Source organism: Buceros rhinoceros, unplaced genomic scaffold, assembly GCF_000710305.1.
Source record: "Buceros rhinoceros silvestris isolate BGI_N320 unplaced genomic scaffold, ASM71030v1 scaffold11028, whole genome shotgun sequence".
Taxonomy (NCBI): domain Eukaryota; kingdom Metazoa; phylum Chordata; class Aves; order Bucerotiformes; family Bucerotidae; genus Buceros; species Buceros rhinoceros.
The window spans coordinates 1-16956 of NW_010426331.1; the positions used below are offsets into that span (position 1 = coordinate 1).

The 16956-nt window shown below is 36.4% G+C and overlaps 1 protein-coding gene across 1 annotated transcript; it reads right to left on the reverse strand.

Annotated features, from left to right (window-relative positions):
• Window positions 1–236: 236 nt before the first annotated feature.
• Window positions 237–15834, reverse strand: LOC104498120 (leucine-rich repeat and IQ domain-containing protein 1-like; the record flags this gene model as incomplete). Its single annotated transcript, XM_010141463.1, has 11 exons — window positions 15706–15834; window positions 14397–14508; window positions 13824–13918; window positions 12534–12639; window positions 11606–11835; window positions 9842–9916; window positions 8457–9665; window positions 7333–7485; window positions 6120–6270; window positions 1154–1347; window positions 237–364 (listed from the first exon to the last, which is right to left on the reverse strand). Coding segments are annotated over exons 1-11 (2582 nt in total), but the record flags the coding sequence as incomplete, so codon positions are not given.
• Window positions 15835–16956: the final 1122 nt, after the last annotated feature.

The window sequence follows — 16956 nt, forward strand, 5'->3', positions numbered from 1 at the left end:
ATATATTTTATATTATATTTTCACCTAACATCTAATAGAAAAAAATTACATTTCATAGTTAATGCTGTTTCAAATTTTCTTAGCTAAAGGTAGCCAATGTGATTATTTGTCAACCACGTATTTTCAAAGACTATCTGGAAAAGATAGTGATATTTTAACCATACTGAGAATTATACTTTTCAGATACGTGTTCGGTTAGTATCAATTCTGTAAGTGGAAGAATGTTTCTTGCTTACCTATTTTGAGACAATGAAAGAACCTGCAATAAAGGCAACCAACAGAAAGAAAGCATTCTCACAGCAGAAATACTATTGCCATCCAAACGCAGTTCTCTCAGGAGAACATGATTTTCCAGTCTTGGAAGCTAAATAGAAAAGAGATGGTTACTTAAAATTAATATAAACTAGAGAAATAACAATGGAATGCTTACCAGATGCTTTTCATAAATCATTACTAAATACATACCAAAACCACAATTTGGATATAGATAACATTTCCTTATTATGTATGTACCAGTTGTCACACAAAATACCTATATATCTGGTGGTATATAATTTTAATGTCTTCTATGTAGTCTGAATAGTCAATATAATTTAAAAAAAAAGTCAAGACCCCAAGAGCCACAGTCTTTTACTATTACATTCATGCAGTTATTTGCTGCTTACTGACAATGGTTTTCCTCTCTCAGATTCATAAGAGAATCGCTGTCAGTAAATATGACTAGGTAGACTGTCAGAGAACTACTTTCCTATTTTAAATGTTGTGGCACAAACTTCAGCTTTTGTAGGATGAGCATATATACATCAAATCAGTCTGAAATGTTACCTATATGTAATGATAATATGTCTTGCTGCACTTTAAACAAAGAATCAGCATCATATAACACAAACTGAAGCCTAGATTCTATAACAAAGGAGGGAAATACAATTACTGAGGGGCAAATTCTTCAAGGATTTAGGAGCAGGAAAATACTTAACTAGTAGCCATTTGTATCATTGAAAAATCTCCATCTAATAGGGGGACTAAAAAGCCTACCCAAGGGCATGAAACATCCCACAGCAAACAAAGAGCACATGACCACCATTCTGAAAAATACGACTGTTAAAAAATATGGATGTGCAACAGCCTCTGAATTCAAAGGTTTTTTTTTTACCTCCTGGAGATTATTGCCCTGCAACTTCAGAATTTGAAGTAGGCCACAATTCTCAAGGCCTTCAACTTGTGTGAGATGATTAAAAGAGCAGTCTAGGTGAATGAGAGTAGGTGCCTCACAAAGACCTTTTGTGCTGATTAACTGATTATGGTCCACAGTTAGTTGCTGAAGATTTTTCAGCGACTCCAGACCATCTGTAAATTGAAGAGTTTAGCAGGATTAAAACACAATGAAATAAAAACCTGACAGTTTTCAAATACTAAGAAAACTCTGAACTTTCAATATATTTATATTATCTGCAGTACCAATTAGTCTTGTATAAGGTTTAAAAATAATTACTCAAATATACAATGCATACAGTTCAGAACTTTCTGATCCTGTTAACCAATCAATAACAACAGTTCATAACCCCTTTAGCTCTTCTGTTGGTACAGAAAATACTTTTAGCGATGAACTGCACTTACTATGCTTCAAGCACTTTATAAACTGCTACTCACACCCTATGGGCTCTGCAAAATGCTAAGAGCCCTCTGAAAATCACCCCTCAGAATGGAAACAGTATTTACGCTTAAAAGTTAATTTTCATTATTTAATTTTTAATTTTTTAAAAAAGTTATCAGCAAGGTGAGAACAAATTCTGTTAAAACATAGGACAGTACAGCCTCTATTATTTAAGTGCATCATGTTTAAGGAATTATGTAGTAAAATATTTTTAATGCAGAAATTTATAAAGAAAATTTAGTGCCTTTAAGTATAAAGTTATACTTCTATAGTTGTCACACTCTCAAACTTACTCCCGCCAGCTAGTATAAAGAGCAAGAATGCATGCAATATCTATCTACCCCAAAAAAGATGTAAAGGAAAATGCTTCTGTCAGAAACAGAATTTTTCCCAAATCATCCTCTTTCTTACAAAGGCAAAAATCACACCCTGTCTTTCCATGATCTTACACATGCTAAATGTTCTGTGACGGCACTGAGGCATCTGACTTGGTACAGGCAGGGGCAGTTTTTCTGTATCTCTGTGTAAAACTCCTTTGAAGGGACACCCTTTATGAAGCATTTCTAAATTAAGGAATTTCTGAATTATCTTTTCTTTCAAGTATTCTTCACAGGATTACTTGAGGTAATACTTCGTCTCATCTTTATCTCACTCAAAACTTCCCAGGTTCTCAAAAGGAAGTTGGATGAGCTTTACAGAGGTGAATGTCATCCTGATTGTCCTCTGAGAATAAACTGGACCAGAGACTAGTTTGCACCATAGATTATAAAGAATACAGAAAAGGAATTACAAAAGAAAATGAACCATAAGGAGAAAACAAAATTACAAAACTAAATGTCAAAACTAGCAGTACACTTTAAAAAACCCAATCAAATACAGACCTTTGACACAGTAATTAAAAAATGCAAAGCGCCTACTGGAAATAACACAATCACCTGATATAAAAGGGATATCACTCTAAATCTAAATCAAATGCCCCATAACTGTAACTTCAAAACTGTGCGCTAGGAAATAAATAAACAGATCTTTCATTATTCTGAAAGAATTTAAAACATGCCCATGACATACTATCCTGACTGCAAGGTCCCGGTCAGTATTGTCTTTCATGCCCGGATGAAAATAAAAAAGGAAGCAGCACCATCTAGTGGTCTCTGAACAATTTTGTTTCAGACGGTGTTAACAGCTCCCAAGACTTCCTCATGCGAGCAGTCCTTAAATCTCCACTTTTATCAGCATAGCACTACCGAAACTTTAAAAGCACTGAATTAGTCTATAGTGGGGCAGAGAGAAGAGATGCACACATAGTACGAGGCAAGGAATTAATACAGGATCTGGAAATTGCCTATTGTGCGTACTGCACAAAGCACCTTTTTTACATCTCCTTTCCCTCATCTGTCTTGTTTAATTAGACCGAATGTCATTCAGAACAGACGTGCCAAGGCTACATGGAAGGGGATCACAATCTGTTCTGGAATTATCAAATGCTGTCCAACAAAAACATACACAAGAGAGAATACTGTAGTACAAACAGATGATATTTTAATGGTTCTTCTGCACATATGCAAAATTAAAAATAAGCATAAAACTCTTCTGCACATTTCCAGAAGATATCATCTGTTGCACATGTAATGCAACCAACAACAGCTATGGCAGTATATGGGAAAATGCATTCTGTTGAAAAACATATGGTTTCAGCTAGACTTGTGGAAAACCCTTATATAAATAGCTCTAAGTAATTTGTGAAGTGCAGTTGGAGTCTGTTTAGCTACGGACTCTGTCTTATCTATCAATGCAGTTCTGAAATAACTTCTATGTGTGACAAAGATGAATGTTAAAGAGAGGAATGGAAGCTAAGATTGAACATGAGAAAACACAACACAACACACACACACAAAAACCAAAGCCAAAATGAAAGGTTTTTCATAAAAAAAACCCCCCTATCTCTATGTGCTTTCTTAAAAGAGAGGTCCAAAGAGACATTTACAACTATCCATGGTTATGCACTGCTCTTCTTTGCACTGCCAGAATTTTAGCCAACATCCCATGGCAATATAGGCACCCTACAAATGCATATTCTATGATTCAAGTAAAAATTCTAGGTTTTGTGTAAGAAAAGTTTTACCTAAAGCATTCATCTTATAAACATAAGCACTGAACTTCATTGTATTACTGACACAATTCCTTAATTTGTGATCGCGCGTTCTGAAGTAGAAAAGCATAATTGAGACATATTTCTCATAATTTTGCTGTTATTTTTAAGGGTTTTCTGGCAAGTCTGCTTTTCCCCTTGCTGATGCTATATTTCAATGAGAGGAGAAAAAAAAGAAATCACATTATGCTTTCACTTTCCCACAAGTTACTAAAACAGAAGTATTACACACATAAAGAGGCCCAGGAAAAAGCCCACAGCTTTTAAAGCTGAATGAACTGAGAACACCGCACACTACTGTAACTTCTAAAATTCCTAAGGAACAGCCTGCAAAACTTACAGATGGGAGAGATACATTAACATCTTAAAAACTACAAATCCATTTTTGTTTTCTATACAACTACTTACAACCAATATGTTATTGTATGAAATAAAGCCTGTATTATGCATGTTTTAATCAGACATCCTAAAAGCAATCCTGGAGAGGAGAAAGGGAGACTCCAAGCTGATCTTTGTGAACATTTATTTACCCACTCAGATTCACTCAGTAAACATAGCAGCACACTGCACAAATCAAAGTACAAAGATACTACCTTCCACACAGATGGTACGTGCCTATATGTCATCCACTAATACTATGTCATTCTTACAGTAATCTTGCAGACACTTTTATCAAATGAGATAAATCTGAGGAAGAATCTTAGCCAGCATTATTGGCCACAAGGATATAACTTCCTTCACCAGTTTATTTTACTGTTTCTAATTAGGGTACTAATATGCTCTTACAGTAAACATTGATATTCCAGCACCCTTATTCTCAGATATAAATTCTGTTCACAAATACTAATACTCCAAATTTGCACATTAGCAAAAAATATTAAAAATTCAACACTAAATCCTCTAAAATCTACAGTTTTTTAAGCTTTCCCATTTTCCGTTTGCTATGCCTTGTTATTTATCAATCACAGAATTGCATTATCCATGTTCATACTGTTTCAGTTTGTTTCTTATCAGTGGAAACTGTTTCTTTATATAAATGCCTTATGTGAATGTGTTTCACCTATCCGCTTAATAGTATAACAGGGCTGTTAAATCTAGATCTATTCTGACTGATGTGCTGTCTTCTTCAAGGAAATTCGATACTTTGAAGCCTTGAGAGCTCCCTTTCAAGTAATGATCTGGCAATTTACTATTACTTTTTCTCAACTGTTAATGTTGCCTTTGAGGGTTCACTAATGGTCATAACTCCGTACATCATTCTAACAACAACAAAAAATGGTTTCTCCACCTACATACAGCAAAGCTTTTGGTTATTTTCACTGTACTACACCTTCCTGACTTTTTGTCAGTGGCAAAGGCTCTAGACCATGATTATATCTGTCGACAAATCTACATAACTCAAGGCTCACGATGCAATCTTTTTGGCTTGCCAGAGGCTGAGACACAATATCTAACTTTTAGGCCCTTTACAGTCCGAGTGGCAGTACAAGCAGGGAGGCAAACATGATCACTACATGTAAAATTCCTGGCTGCCCACCAGAAAACACCTATCAATCACATGGCAGAAAGATTTTATGTATTGATGCATCTGTTGAGTGGTCTGAGTGTTTGTAAATTCTAACTGGTTGCAGCATGCTGAAGGTACACCTGTTGCCTGCCAACTGTTGGACCTGCAAATATAACAAACTGCCTTTGTAAATGTAACAGGGGTTGGCACACCCACTGTGCCACTGTGCACAATTCTACCTTTGCCCCTTTTTTCCAGCTTTGGCAATGAGCAGCAAGGAAGAGCCAGAGTGGGAGGGGAATACAGAACACTAGTTTGGAGCCAGAATGGGCAGCATTTTAGTGAAAAGAAAGGCCACAGTCCAGTGTTAGCATGGTGCACAGACTCAGACAGGTAACAAAATCTCTAGGTAAGTACTTACTGTGTCAGTCAGGAACACACTGGAATGCTCCACAGTTGCAAGGCTGGGCTTACATTGATTGTTTCTGAAGATAAACTGAACTCAGGCTACTCATGTTTTCCAACTGAGTTAGTGCAAGTAATATTAGGGACCCTTCTAGAAAGATTTTTAGTTCTTTTTGGCTGACAACAGCTATACAACCTGTAGATCGAATATATCACAGTAACTAAACTATACGACAAATAAATGTGAAGTTGAGTATACTTTAAAGTGCAGGTCTGTTCTGTCTCGTCATGCTCCTCGGGCTTAGCAGCTGGCTGGCACTGAATCCAAAGGAAGTATAATGCTGAATATAAACAGCACAAATACTGTTATAACAACTGGAATAATTTTTCATTCATTTTCTTACCAATTCGAGTGATTCTATTGTAGGAAAGTTCAAGATTTTGGAGATTTATGCAGCCATTTAAGCCACAAACTGATGAAAGGTGGTTCTTATTCAAAATCAGAATACAGAGATTTTCTAGATTTTCACAGTCAATTATCTGAATGTTGTTTTCCTGCAATAAAAGAAAATGAGAATATTAAATAGCATCTGAAGTGCAACAGCAGAATTCAGTGTAAAATTACAGTAGATTATCATCAATGCTTATTTATATCCTAAAACTCTAGCTGGGAGTATGGGCATCTCTATTTTTTTCCATCAGAAAAATAAATTTATGAGTCATAGAAATGGCCTTTTATGTCCTGCTGAGATAGAACAAAAGTATATCTTGAACTTCATTTTGGCTCTGAAAATGCCAGCAGTTGAAACAAAAAGTGTAAGGAGAGGTTAACAATAATTATTATCAAGCTTCTTATCCAAATTTTATTAAAAAAACCCCCAAACCAACAAAAGCCACATACTTTGGAAAGAACACTAGTTACTGGGCAAGGCAGAAAAATTCAGGATTTCTATGAATAATAATGGCATATTGGCTTTCTTGTGAATTGGTGTTGTTAAAACACATGGAATAAAAAGCACGAACAGACTGGTTTCATGTAAACTGTGAAGGTTTGGAACTAAGATGCATCCATCACAGAGCAAAAATCTTCTCTACTCATTAAACTTAAAATGTCATGAAAGACATTGCAATAGCCAGTACCAAGACCTATGCCTCTCGTGTAACTCACTACTGCGTTCCTTCAGCACATATGCATGTAATTTTAACTAATATTCAAGGCATGTATTACAAAGGACTCTTCCTTGTATCTACTCCTGCTTAAGCTGAGCATCTGCTATGGTGAACACCATCCGTCCACTCATAAATCAAGCAACTGAGGTAAAGAAGATCTATCGCTGTGCCATACTAATGCTAATCCTAGACTTACACTACCATGCACTTTTCTTATTATATCTTAACTCATTTACAGAATGTTGCTTTAGTACAATGCAAATTGTTGTATGTGATGCAAATCTGGTGGTATAACTTTGTTCACATATGGGTGTGTTTTGTTGATATTTGTATGCTCTTAAGGCACTAAAACTTACATATTCAGTTGGACTCAACTGCATAACCACCTAAGCAGCAAAACTGACAGTTCTCCCCGAGTTATAATAAAGAATCAAACATGCTTGGTACCTCCACATTGACATACTTCAGGTCTTTGCAGCTACTTAGTCCTTCCAGCGCAACTAGACCACAGCGCCTCAGCGTCAAAACTTGAAGATTTGAACACTCAGATAATGTTGAGAGGCTACAAGCTGGCAAATCTTCCAGTGTAAGTGATGTGACCTACATGCATTTATTTATTGATAAATAAAGTTAATTTTTTGCATACTGAACATTCATTGCACAATGCCACATTATGGTTCTTTAAAAAGAAAGAGAGACCAAAACTACATTCTTCTGAAACTTTAGAAAATGCAAGAAACTAATGTTAATTCTTTCATGTAGTAAAGAATGGTAATGATGGGAGAAGTCATTATGAAAATGATGTTTGATTTTAACATCCACCTTAAAATAAATAAATGCAATGCTTTGCTAATGACATTGAATTTGACTGGATGGAAGATTAACACTAAGCAAAGTAATTAATAGTGTGAATAGCAACGAATAGTGTGAATAGACTGTTTCCCATCACACTACCAGAAAGAGTGAGTGAGTGCACAAGAACAGACAAAAGTAGTTCAGGCTAAAAGTGTATGTAGTCTAGAATGCCATCTCAGAGTGGATACCAAGATGAGAGCGCAGAATAAGCATACAGCTGTAAGTTTAGTGAGTGGTAAGAAAAGTAAGTGCTGGGAACCGAGAGATGTTTTTTATGGCATTAACACCATTTGTAAGCTGATCAGCAACGTCTTGCTTCTGGAAGAGACCAGTCTTCTCAAAACTCTGAAGGGGCTAGATGAGCAGGAGATGAAATGCAGACCCTCATATAAAAACCATGTTCATTTAGCAGAAAACAGGAGTTAGGAGTTCTTTGCCTATTACAGGCATCAGATACCATTAATCATCCAAAGACTAATACCACACCATTCTGCTCCACAATGCTCACGGGAATTCAAAAGTCATTCTCATTGCCCTTATTCTCCACTTCTGCAGAGGAACTCTCACTGAGATCTATATAATACACGTGATATGTATGTATTATCAGCAATAATCTCCTCCTCTTCCAAAACAGCATGCTCCATACCAAAAAAAAACCAAAAAAACTCCCGCATACCATGACTTCCCATTTCATTCTCAATCTTCTGTATAGTTACCTGCTGCAGAGTACTCCAAGGGCCAGAATTAATTATCTTTTGTGTACTTAATGGAGGCATCTTGCTAACTGAACTCTTCCTTGGTGTTTTTTTCATAGTTACTTGCTTTCTTTGGTTTTTTTCATATATTTTAGACCAAGATTTACATGTGTTCATCCAGTTTATTCTCTTCTTTTCAATATCATCAGGAAGAATTACTCTACTGGAACACTCAGCTACATCTTGAATTCTGTCCCATGACTCCCTGACTGCCTCATTAGCATCTTCCATTAGAAACACAGTTTTCTTCATTGTTTCAGACTGAGAAGATTGATCTTTGACTTCTCTGTTACTAGCATTTGGTTGGACATTTGGTGGACTGCTGCATTTACTGCTTGCCTTATTTTCTATGACGTCATTAGCTCCAAAATTAACAGATTCATCCTTTGAAGCATGACTATTTGGAGCTTCATTTAGATCTCTAGTTTGTGAGTAATTTTCTTCTACATGTGGTACTGAATTTATGTGTATGTTCTCATTATGTACTTGAGAAGAGTGTTCCTTCTTCTCAGAGTCTAGTATACTTGGTGTCAAATTTCTTTCTGCTGGAATCATCCAATTATTTGTTTTATCCATCATTTCAGTCTGTTTTTCTTTTAGTTCTTCTACTTGCTTGTTAAGTTCTTCACTCTGTTCTCTTATTACTTCTGTATTTTCTGTCTGTTTATCCTTTTTTATGTTTTCTTTGTTGTTTTCTCCACTTTCACTCATCACAGTTCTTGTTCTTTTTTCTCCTAGCTCGCCGCCGCCTTCTCTTCTTATTTGCAGCTGTTTTTCTCTTTGAAGTCTCAGGCTTTCTTTCTTTTTCTCATATTCCTCACGCCTCCTCACCTGTTCCAAATATTCTTGTCTTTCAAGTTCTTCTTGTCTCTTTTTCTCCTTTTCTTTCTTTTGCCTATTTTCTTCCATTCGTATCTTCATTTTTTCCTCTTTTTCTTTCATTTCTCTCTCTATTTCTTCTAGTATTTTCTGCTTCTTTTTTATTTCATCTTTCTGCTCTTTTAAGATGGAAGCATATTTTTTACGGACTAAAAATGCTCTAAATCTAGCTTGGATTTTTACAGCTGCTGTATTCTGTTGTTCTGCCAGGTGTTGTCTTTCTTTTGCTTTCTGCTCTTCCAAGGTCTTTTTCTCCTCTTCAATCTGTAACTGCAGCTTCATGATCAATTCCTAGACCAAAACAATGAGGATAGACTTCAACCACTTTTAGAATAGGACAGGTCTTGGCACATATTTATCATTAGTAAATGGAATCTGGTGTATTACCTGTTCCAGAGGAACATGTATTCTCAAATATACAGTACTAACCTCACAGTCTTTTGACAAAAGCTCATTGTACGTCATACCTCATGTTGCATCATTCTGTCTCTCCAAGCTTTCTTTTTGTTCTGTAACTCATCTTCTATTGCAGTTTGGTGTTTCTGCATGACAAATCAACTTAAATTAATATCGTACAAAACCTGAAACATCACAAAACACCCTCTCTCCAATCTCCCCTATCTTCTTGACATTCTAACAGTCTACTTTCTATACTACTACAGAAGATGAAAACAACACTTATGAAACAACCATTCACAGTACCGGTAGATAATAGAAGCAAAAACTCTGAAAGCAGCATGAACAGTCTCCCTTTAATTGCACTGCTATGTTACTGATAATCTTAGAATCTTTCAAACAGGAACTTTGTTCTGTAAAGCCAAAGATGGTTTTTTTCACTGAAACTGCTTCTCAATGGAAAATGAAAGTTCGCAATCAAGAAAAAAAAAAATCTGAATGATCTGGAATTACATCTGATTGAAAATTAGCAGACCCTAAATACCAGAGGCTGATCCAGAACACATAACTTCTGGTGGAATGAAGATAAATCAGTATGAGCCACATCAAATATACAACAGGATATGAAGAAACCAGTACAAACAAACTAGCACTTCCAACTTCGAGCATAAGGTCCCCCAGGAGCCTAAACACTGCTTTTCATGCATGTTCAAATGCATGCTGTTCAGACAACAGGAGACTAGACATCTAGAACCTTCTGTATTGGGGGAAGTTAGTCTCCATCTCTCACCTCCAAAAAAGAATACACTAGCAACAGCACTACTAAAATATGTAAATAGGAACATGCCCCACCTTGTCTAGAGAAAGCAAGTCATCCTACATGCAAAAATGATTTGTGACATTGAAGAGCAGAGGAAACCTAATCAATTTTGTCGCCTGTTGAAAATGGAGTTATATCAGACACTGAACTGCCCTTCAGAGATCAAAGTCTTTTCACTCACTAAGCCTTCCTTAATTTTAATGACTTGAATTACCTTGTTGAGAGCAAGGTGCTCACCTCTTCAGAAATCTACAAATTAGTTAACTGAAAATGCAGGGTTAATGCATCTCTCAAAACACACATATCTGGGCTAAATAATAAAATATTGTGGCCCCACAAATATAGTGTCTGAGAGTTGCATTTCTTCACATTCCTATGCTCTTCTGTGAAGAGCTATCAAATTTCATCCTTCTGTATGCACCATGTACTATAGCAAAACACGACTAGATGCTCAGAGAATGCAACCAGACAACATGTGGAGTCGCGTTCTTTTGTGACAGAACTTAGGACATGAGGCCTGACTCAGTTTTCCAGATGCAAACAAGAAAAGGGAGTATTGTAACTTCTACCTAGACGAAGCACAGCACCAGCATTTCTGAACTGAATGATTTTGGTTCCTTTACCTATGATTTTTGATCTAAATGTGAAAATGGAGTGGGAGGTCCAAAGTAAGTTAAGTATTTTCCACTGAGGGACAGTGAGCATTTTTCATTTGTGAGTAATTTAGTACAGCTCTCATTTCTGGTACTTTGGCTGATGTCATAATACAAAAACTTAGTAAGGGCAAAGCCTAAAGTATAACTTAACATTTAGCATAGCAAATTCATTCACTATTGATCAAAGCAGTAAATGTATAAAACTCAATGCATCGTACTTAAATATGTCTCACAGCTCACTTTAGTGCCACAAGTAGAGAGAGTTTAGGACAGTCATACAGTTTGGGATCTCTTTCACATTAGATCTTGACTTCAGATAGTCTAGGTGGGAACAGATTGGTTTCAGTAACATTAATTACCTTATGAAGAAGCTCTAACTTTATTCTTTCAGCCTCAAATTCCTCCCGATACTGCATCCTTCTTGCATGTTCCTCTTCATTCTGTTTTTCCTGTGCTTCCCTCTCAGCTTTCCACTTTTTCCTCTTCTCATCTTCAAGCTCCTTTTGTCTTTCCTCCCACTGCTTAAATTCTTGTCTACACTTTTCTTCTACTTCACGATAAGTAAGGCTTATGCTCATTTCAACATCAGCTACAAATTTGTCATCAGCAAGAAAACCTTTTATTTAATTTCCTAAGAAGCACTGGGGGACATTAAACAGTCTTAAAGTATTGACAAGAAAAGGATTCTGTGCTGATACAGCCAGCGATACATATCCCAAGGAAATCAGAATCACAACAAGAGTATTTTCGATCAGAGATGTCTTATCATGACACACACTTACTGACTTACTGACTTTGCTACAGTCATGCTTATTTACCAATGTACATTCCAGGATTACACTTTGTCTTTTGTGGCTATCAGCAGGGGTTTTATAACTGATGCACTCTACCCCAAAACATGCAAAGGCCATAGCGAAGGGAACTGTTCCCAGACAATGTGACTACAAAAAAAGAAGTTGTGGCCAAAGTACAACCTCCTTAATGCCTCCAATATGGCTTCCATTTGTATTAATAATTATTTAAATGATTTTTGGGTAGTACTTTCTGAAACAAATTTCAGAAGAGACATTAAAGACATTAAAAGATGAGGGTAATTTTCTGATCCTGCAATGAGATAAAAGCACAGATATTTGATCATGTCCAATTCAGGACGTATCAAAATCTTGCACACTCTTAATGTGTAATTCTTTACAAAGAAAGTTATGGTACTCACAAAAACAGAAAAGTAGGAAACAGTGGTATGATGCTAAAGATCACCTCAACAAAATGACTAAAGTGTTTGCTTACCTGTTACAAAATGGTCATCCGTGATCCCTTCATCACTGGTGTACTGACTGTTGTAACTAGGTGTTGCAGCGATCTGAAAGTCTTCATTTTCAATTTCAAATAGTACCTAATATAATTTAATATTGTCATTAGGAAACAAGAAACAAAATTTCGAAGCAGAACATCATAAAAATCTTCCAGAAAAGGATAAGCTTTTCATCAAATGACAAGTACAGTAATACAACACTTACTACTGACCAGAATCTTTAGACACTGAATAATGCAAACATATCAGTCAAAATACTGTTTTTCAGAGTAATAAATACTGGATTATTTCCCAGAATACAAAACATTTCTATGCCATTTTAAAATATATTTTATATTTTGCCTTGGAAAAATGCATATTTTGCCTTTTGGATTTATTTTACTTTCTGTGGAACTAAGCACTACACACATTAGCACTGTCACGTACATACGGAAAAAACTAGTTACAGAGTAAATTTTTAAGAAGTCTGACTGAAAATAATGCTACGGGCACAAAGACTGCTAATTTTCCTTCATTGTTCTTTATTGGCAAGAAGTAATCTATTCCTGCTCATTTATCATCTCTTCATCACATGCTTGGAGCATATATTAATCTTTGTAATGCAGCTGAAGTCACATAAAGAAATTGTGCTGTTCTGAACAATGGTCTTCTGAGAACAAAAAATTATGTTTGCTTAAGTGCTCACTAATAAAAGCCAGGCAACAAATTAAAAAGTTATTAAATTAAATACAGGTTTATGTTTCTCTAGGAACTTCAGGAAGTTATTCAGTCAAATCCTACAAAAATATACAAGAACACAGGTTCATAACTCTTGATTTGTCTTTGAAAGTGACAGACATTATTACATTTACATTTTTTATAAAACAATGTAATATATTAGGAGGAAGATTAACAGTAGCACATCCTCCTGGATCATCATAAAAAGAACAGGATAGAGAAGTTTAAAAGTGTTATTGTACTATTGAGATAATATTCAGCAAATAATTAACAATAAAGGACCATTCAGTTTTGTTAAATTTTGTTGATTTTTGTGCTCAGCATCTCAGCCACTATTACAGAAAATTTATTCCAAATTTTTAAGCTTATAGACATGGTGTATTACAGCTGATGTCCCAGTTCTAAAGAATGGCATGTATATACTCTTCTTCATATCTGTCAAAACCTAAACTGAACACTCTCCTTAGGAGCCAACAAAGCAAATGTAAGTTATCTAAATTACTTAACAGAATTTTGTTCACTATAAATGTTGTTTATATAGATAATACCTTTTTTTTCACTTGCTCTGCATTTTCATTATATTCAGAAGCCAATTCTGCCAAGTAATCTGAAGTGTGGCGAGAAACTACTCCATAAATGTTACCTAAAGAGTAAATAAATATATAATTTAGTACACAGAGAGAAAATCTCTTACTATACTGAGCTCTGCTCTATACTGCTTAGCTACTACATTTCTTTAAACTAAAATACAGCATTTTCTTTCCTTTAAAACTCTTAGAAGGCACACACACTACCCCCCATTTTACTCAAATATATATGGGAGTCATTTATCTAAAATAAAAGTAGCAAATATGTGCAACTGGAACATACACAATGATATTGTAAGAATCCAGTGACAGCAAATATGAAAGAGGATTCCAAAGCATAGAGCACAGCAGAATATTTTCTGTGCAGAAAAATGCAGTAGACCTTGTGTCAGATAGGTCAAAAACTGACGAAGAACTACAAACTTCACTTGCTTGCTCGACTTAAAAGTTTCCATTGTTCTACTGATGATTGTTAGATTAACTTCCATTGGCAATATGAGGCGCATAAATACTTTAACTGCAATCTCTGCTTACTTGTAGCTTCTTTATCTTCTAAGTCTTGCAGTATAAACTTTTCAGCATCTTGATTTCTGCTCTTTATAAAGTTTAAACAGGAGAGAACTGATTCTGGCAAGTCATCCGAAATCTAGGGAAAAAAAAAAAAGAAAAAGATGTTTCACTTAAATTCCAGAGGTAAATACTTGACGTGCAAGAATAAAGACTCATTTTGGCTTCATGTATAAAGAACTGGTGGACATTTAGCAATTTCTACCAAATTTTTTCTCAATTCCTACAACTTTCCCATTGTTTTATTACTCACCGAACAATAATTCTCATTTTTAATAACATTTTAATTAAATTTTTATTGGAATACATTTTAATAACTTATATGCCACTATCTTCAGGAATATGTTTCAATTAACATTTTCTTTATAATTTGTGTTGGGCCAAGAAATTAAGGAAAAGGTTAAGGCAAAAATTAACAAATACCAATGATGCGCAGGATGATCTTTTTCTTAAAAATTTCCAGATATGTATTCTTTAAAAAGTAAATTAATTTTAATCTAATTTTTACAGTATGCAGGTAAATCAGATGCTTCAACTTTCTTAACTACACATATTTTGTATTCCAAAGACAGTCTTTTACTGCAACGGTTTTGGAAAATGGGCTGCCTTCTCTTAGATGTGTACATTGTGGTAAATACCTCTGGCATTCAGCATGTGGGTGCATAAGTAATTAATACTGATACCTTTGTCTATTTACATTCTACGAAACATAAGATTTATAGTCACATATGCCCGGTATCATCTACCCTAATATTCTATAGACTAATCCTTTTGCTATGGGTCTGAAAGATTAAAATAACTGAGAAGGACCCAAATAACTGATTGGATTTCAGAGGAAAACGGTTCCCCAAAGTAAGAACTCATCCAAGAAAGAACTTGAAGCATCAATTCATATGAAATTAATATCAGGAAGTCTTCAAACATTAGACAATCTCTTGAAAGATTTAAATACAGATTTAAATGAAGTATCATTTGTTTATTCATCCAGATTTAATCTACATAATTAGCTTTAATAGTTTTCTAGCTTCAGAGGATTCTAAACCAAATTATCTACAGGTCTGATTTTTTTCACTTAAGCAGAATGCTGATATTAATATATTTTATTGTCACCATTGGAGGTTACATTTTTCAGGAAGCAATACTACTGAATCTATTTTTCAGAACAAATCCTGAGGTTAGGGATGTCAGGAAAAAGTTCATTCGTCAGATATGCTTTCCAATGTCCATACTACTTTCAAGCAGAAATAGAAGCAGATTTAGCCCATTGAATACTTACAGTCTCACTGTCACTCAAAGCTTCGTCTGATACCTCTGTGTCATGATCATCTGCTTCAAAGGAAGAAACACTGATTCTGCTTAATTCAGTTTCTATTTCTTTTTCAATTCCTTCACTATCTTCTGACATCGTACTTTCCACGGTGTGTTATCTGCTTTCAAAGCTAGGCAAAGGAAATACTGACTTTCAGCACTTTATGAAACAAAATAAAGAGGGTGCCCATTTAGCATGTTTATTTACATATATTTATTGAACAGTAGGCTTAAAACATGAAAAGGAACAGCAGAAGTTTGTTCAGAACACTCAGTCCATACCAACAAGCAAAAAATAAACATTAGTTTGTGATAGGAGAATCCACCCTCAGTCTACCCCTCTAAATTTTGCAAGCATTATCAGATTTGAATATTAAATACTACTGCCTGCTCTCTACTCCTCGCAGACAGTACCAGTGCCATGACCTAAGCCTCAAAAGGGTTTTTTCCAGCCCTAATACCTGCAAAGAAAAAAAAAAAGCTTCAAACAATAGATACATATTAACGATTACAAAACAAGACTAAGAATCCAGACGGCACTCGATGAAGTTGCAATGATACAGAGAAAGCAGTCAAAAATGGCCAAACCCACAGAAGTACAAGACTCCTAGATGATTCCAGGCAGGAGGGGAAGTGATCCCTACCCGTCCCCTCCTTCCTCCGCAACCCGCACTCCTCTCCTCACCACTAGCCCCGCCGGAGGACAGGGGAGGCAGCCCAGACCTGCTCCGTTAGAGGCAGCGAGCTGCTTCTCGCCCCTCGCCGTTCCCTGCAGCAGGAGAAAGGACCCGCTAAGCGCATCTCATGCGGCGAAGGCACGAAGGGATCTTCGAAGAGAGAAACTACACCTCCCAGAAGGCATCGCGGTGAAGAGGCTGCCCGCCCACTGCCACTCCCCGGAAGAACCGCGCCTCTGCCCCTCGGCATGCTGGGAGCTGTAGTCCACTCCTCAGGGCACGCATAGCCCACGGGGTCTCAGCGCTTTGCTCCGTGTAGCTACTCACTTCTCGGCCAGCCGAGCTCCTGCCGACCTTCCTGGCCGCCTGCAGAGATCTCCCGTCCCTCAGCGCGGTATCGCCGCAGCCCCCAAGCGCCCGCTGTCCGGCCCTCCGGAGAGAGGACGAGAGACCCGCCACCGCGCTGTTCGACTGGGAGTGTCACCACGGCAACGGGAAACAACGGCTCGGGACGCGCCCGGGGGGGGCCCAAACCCTCGCGA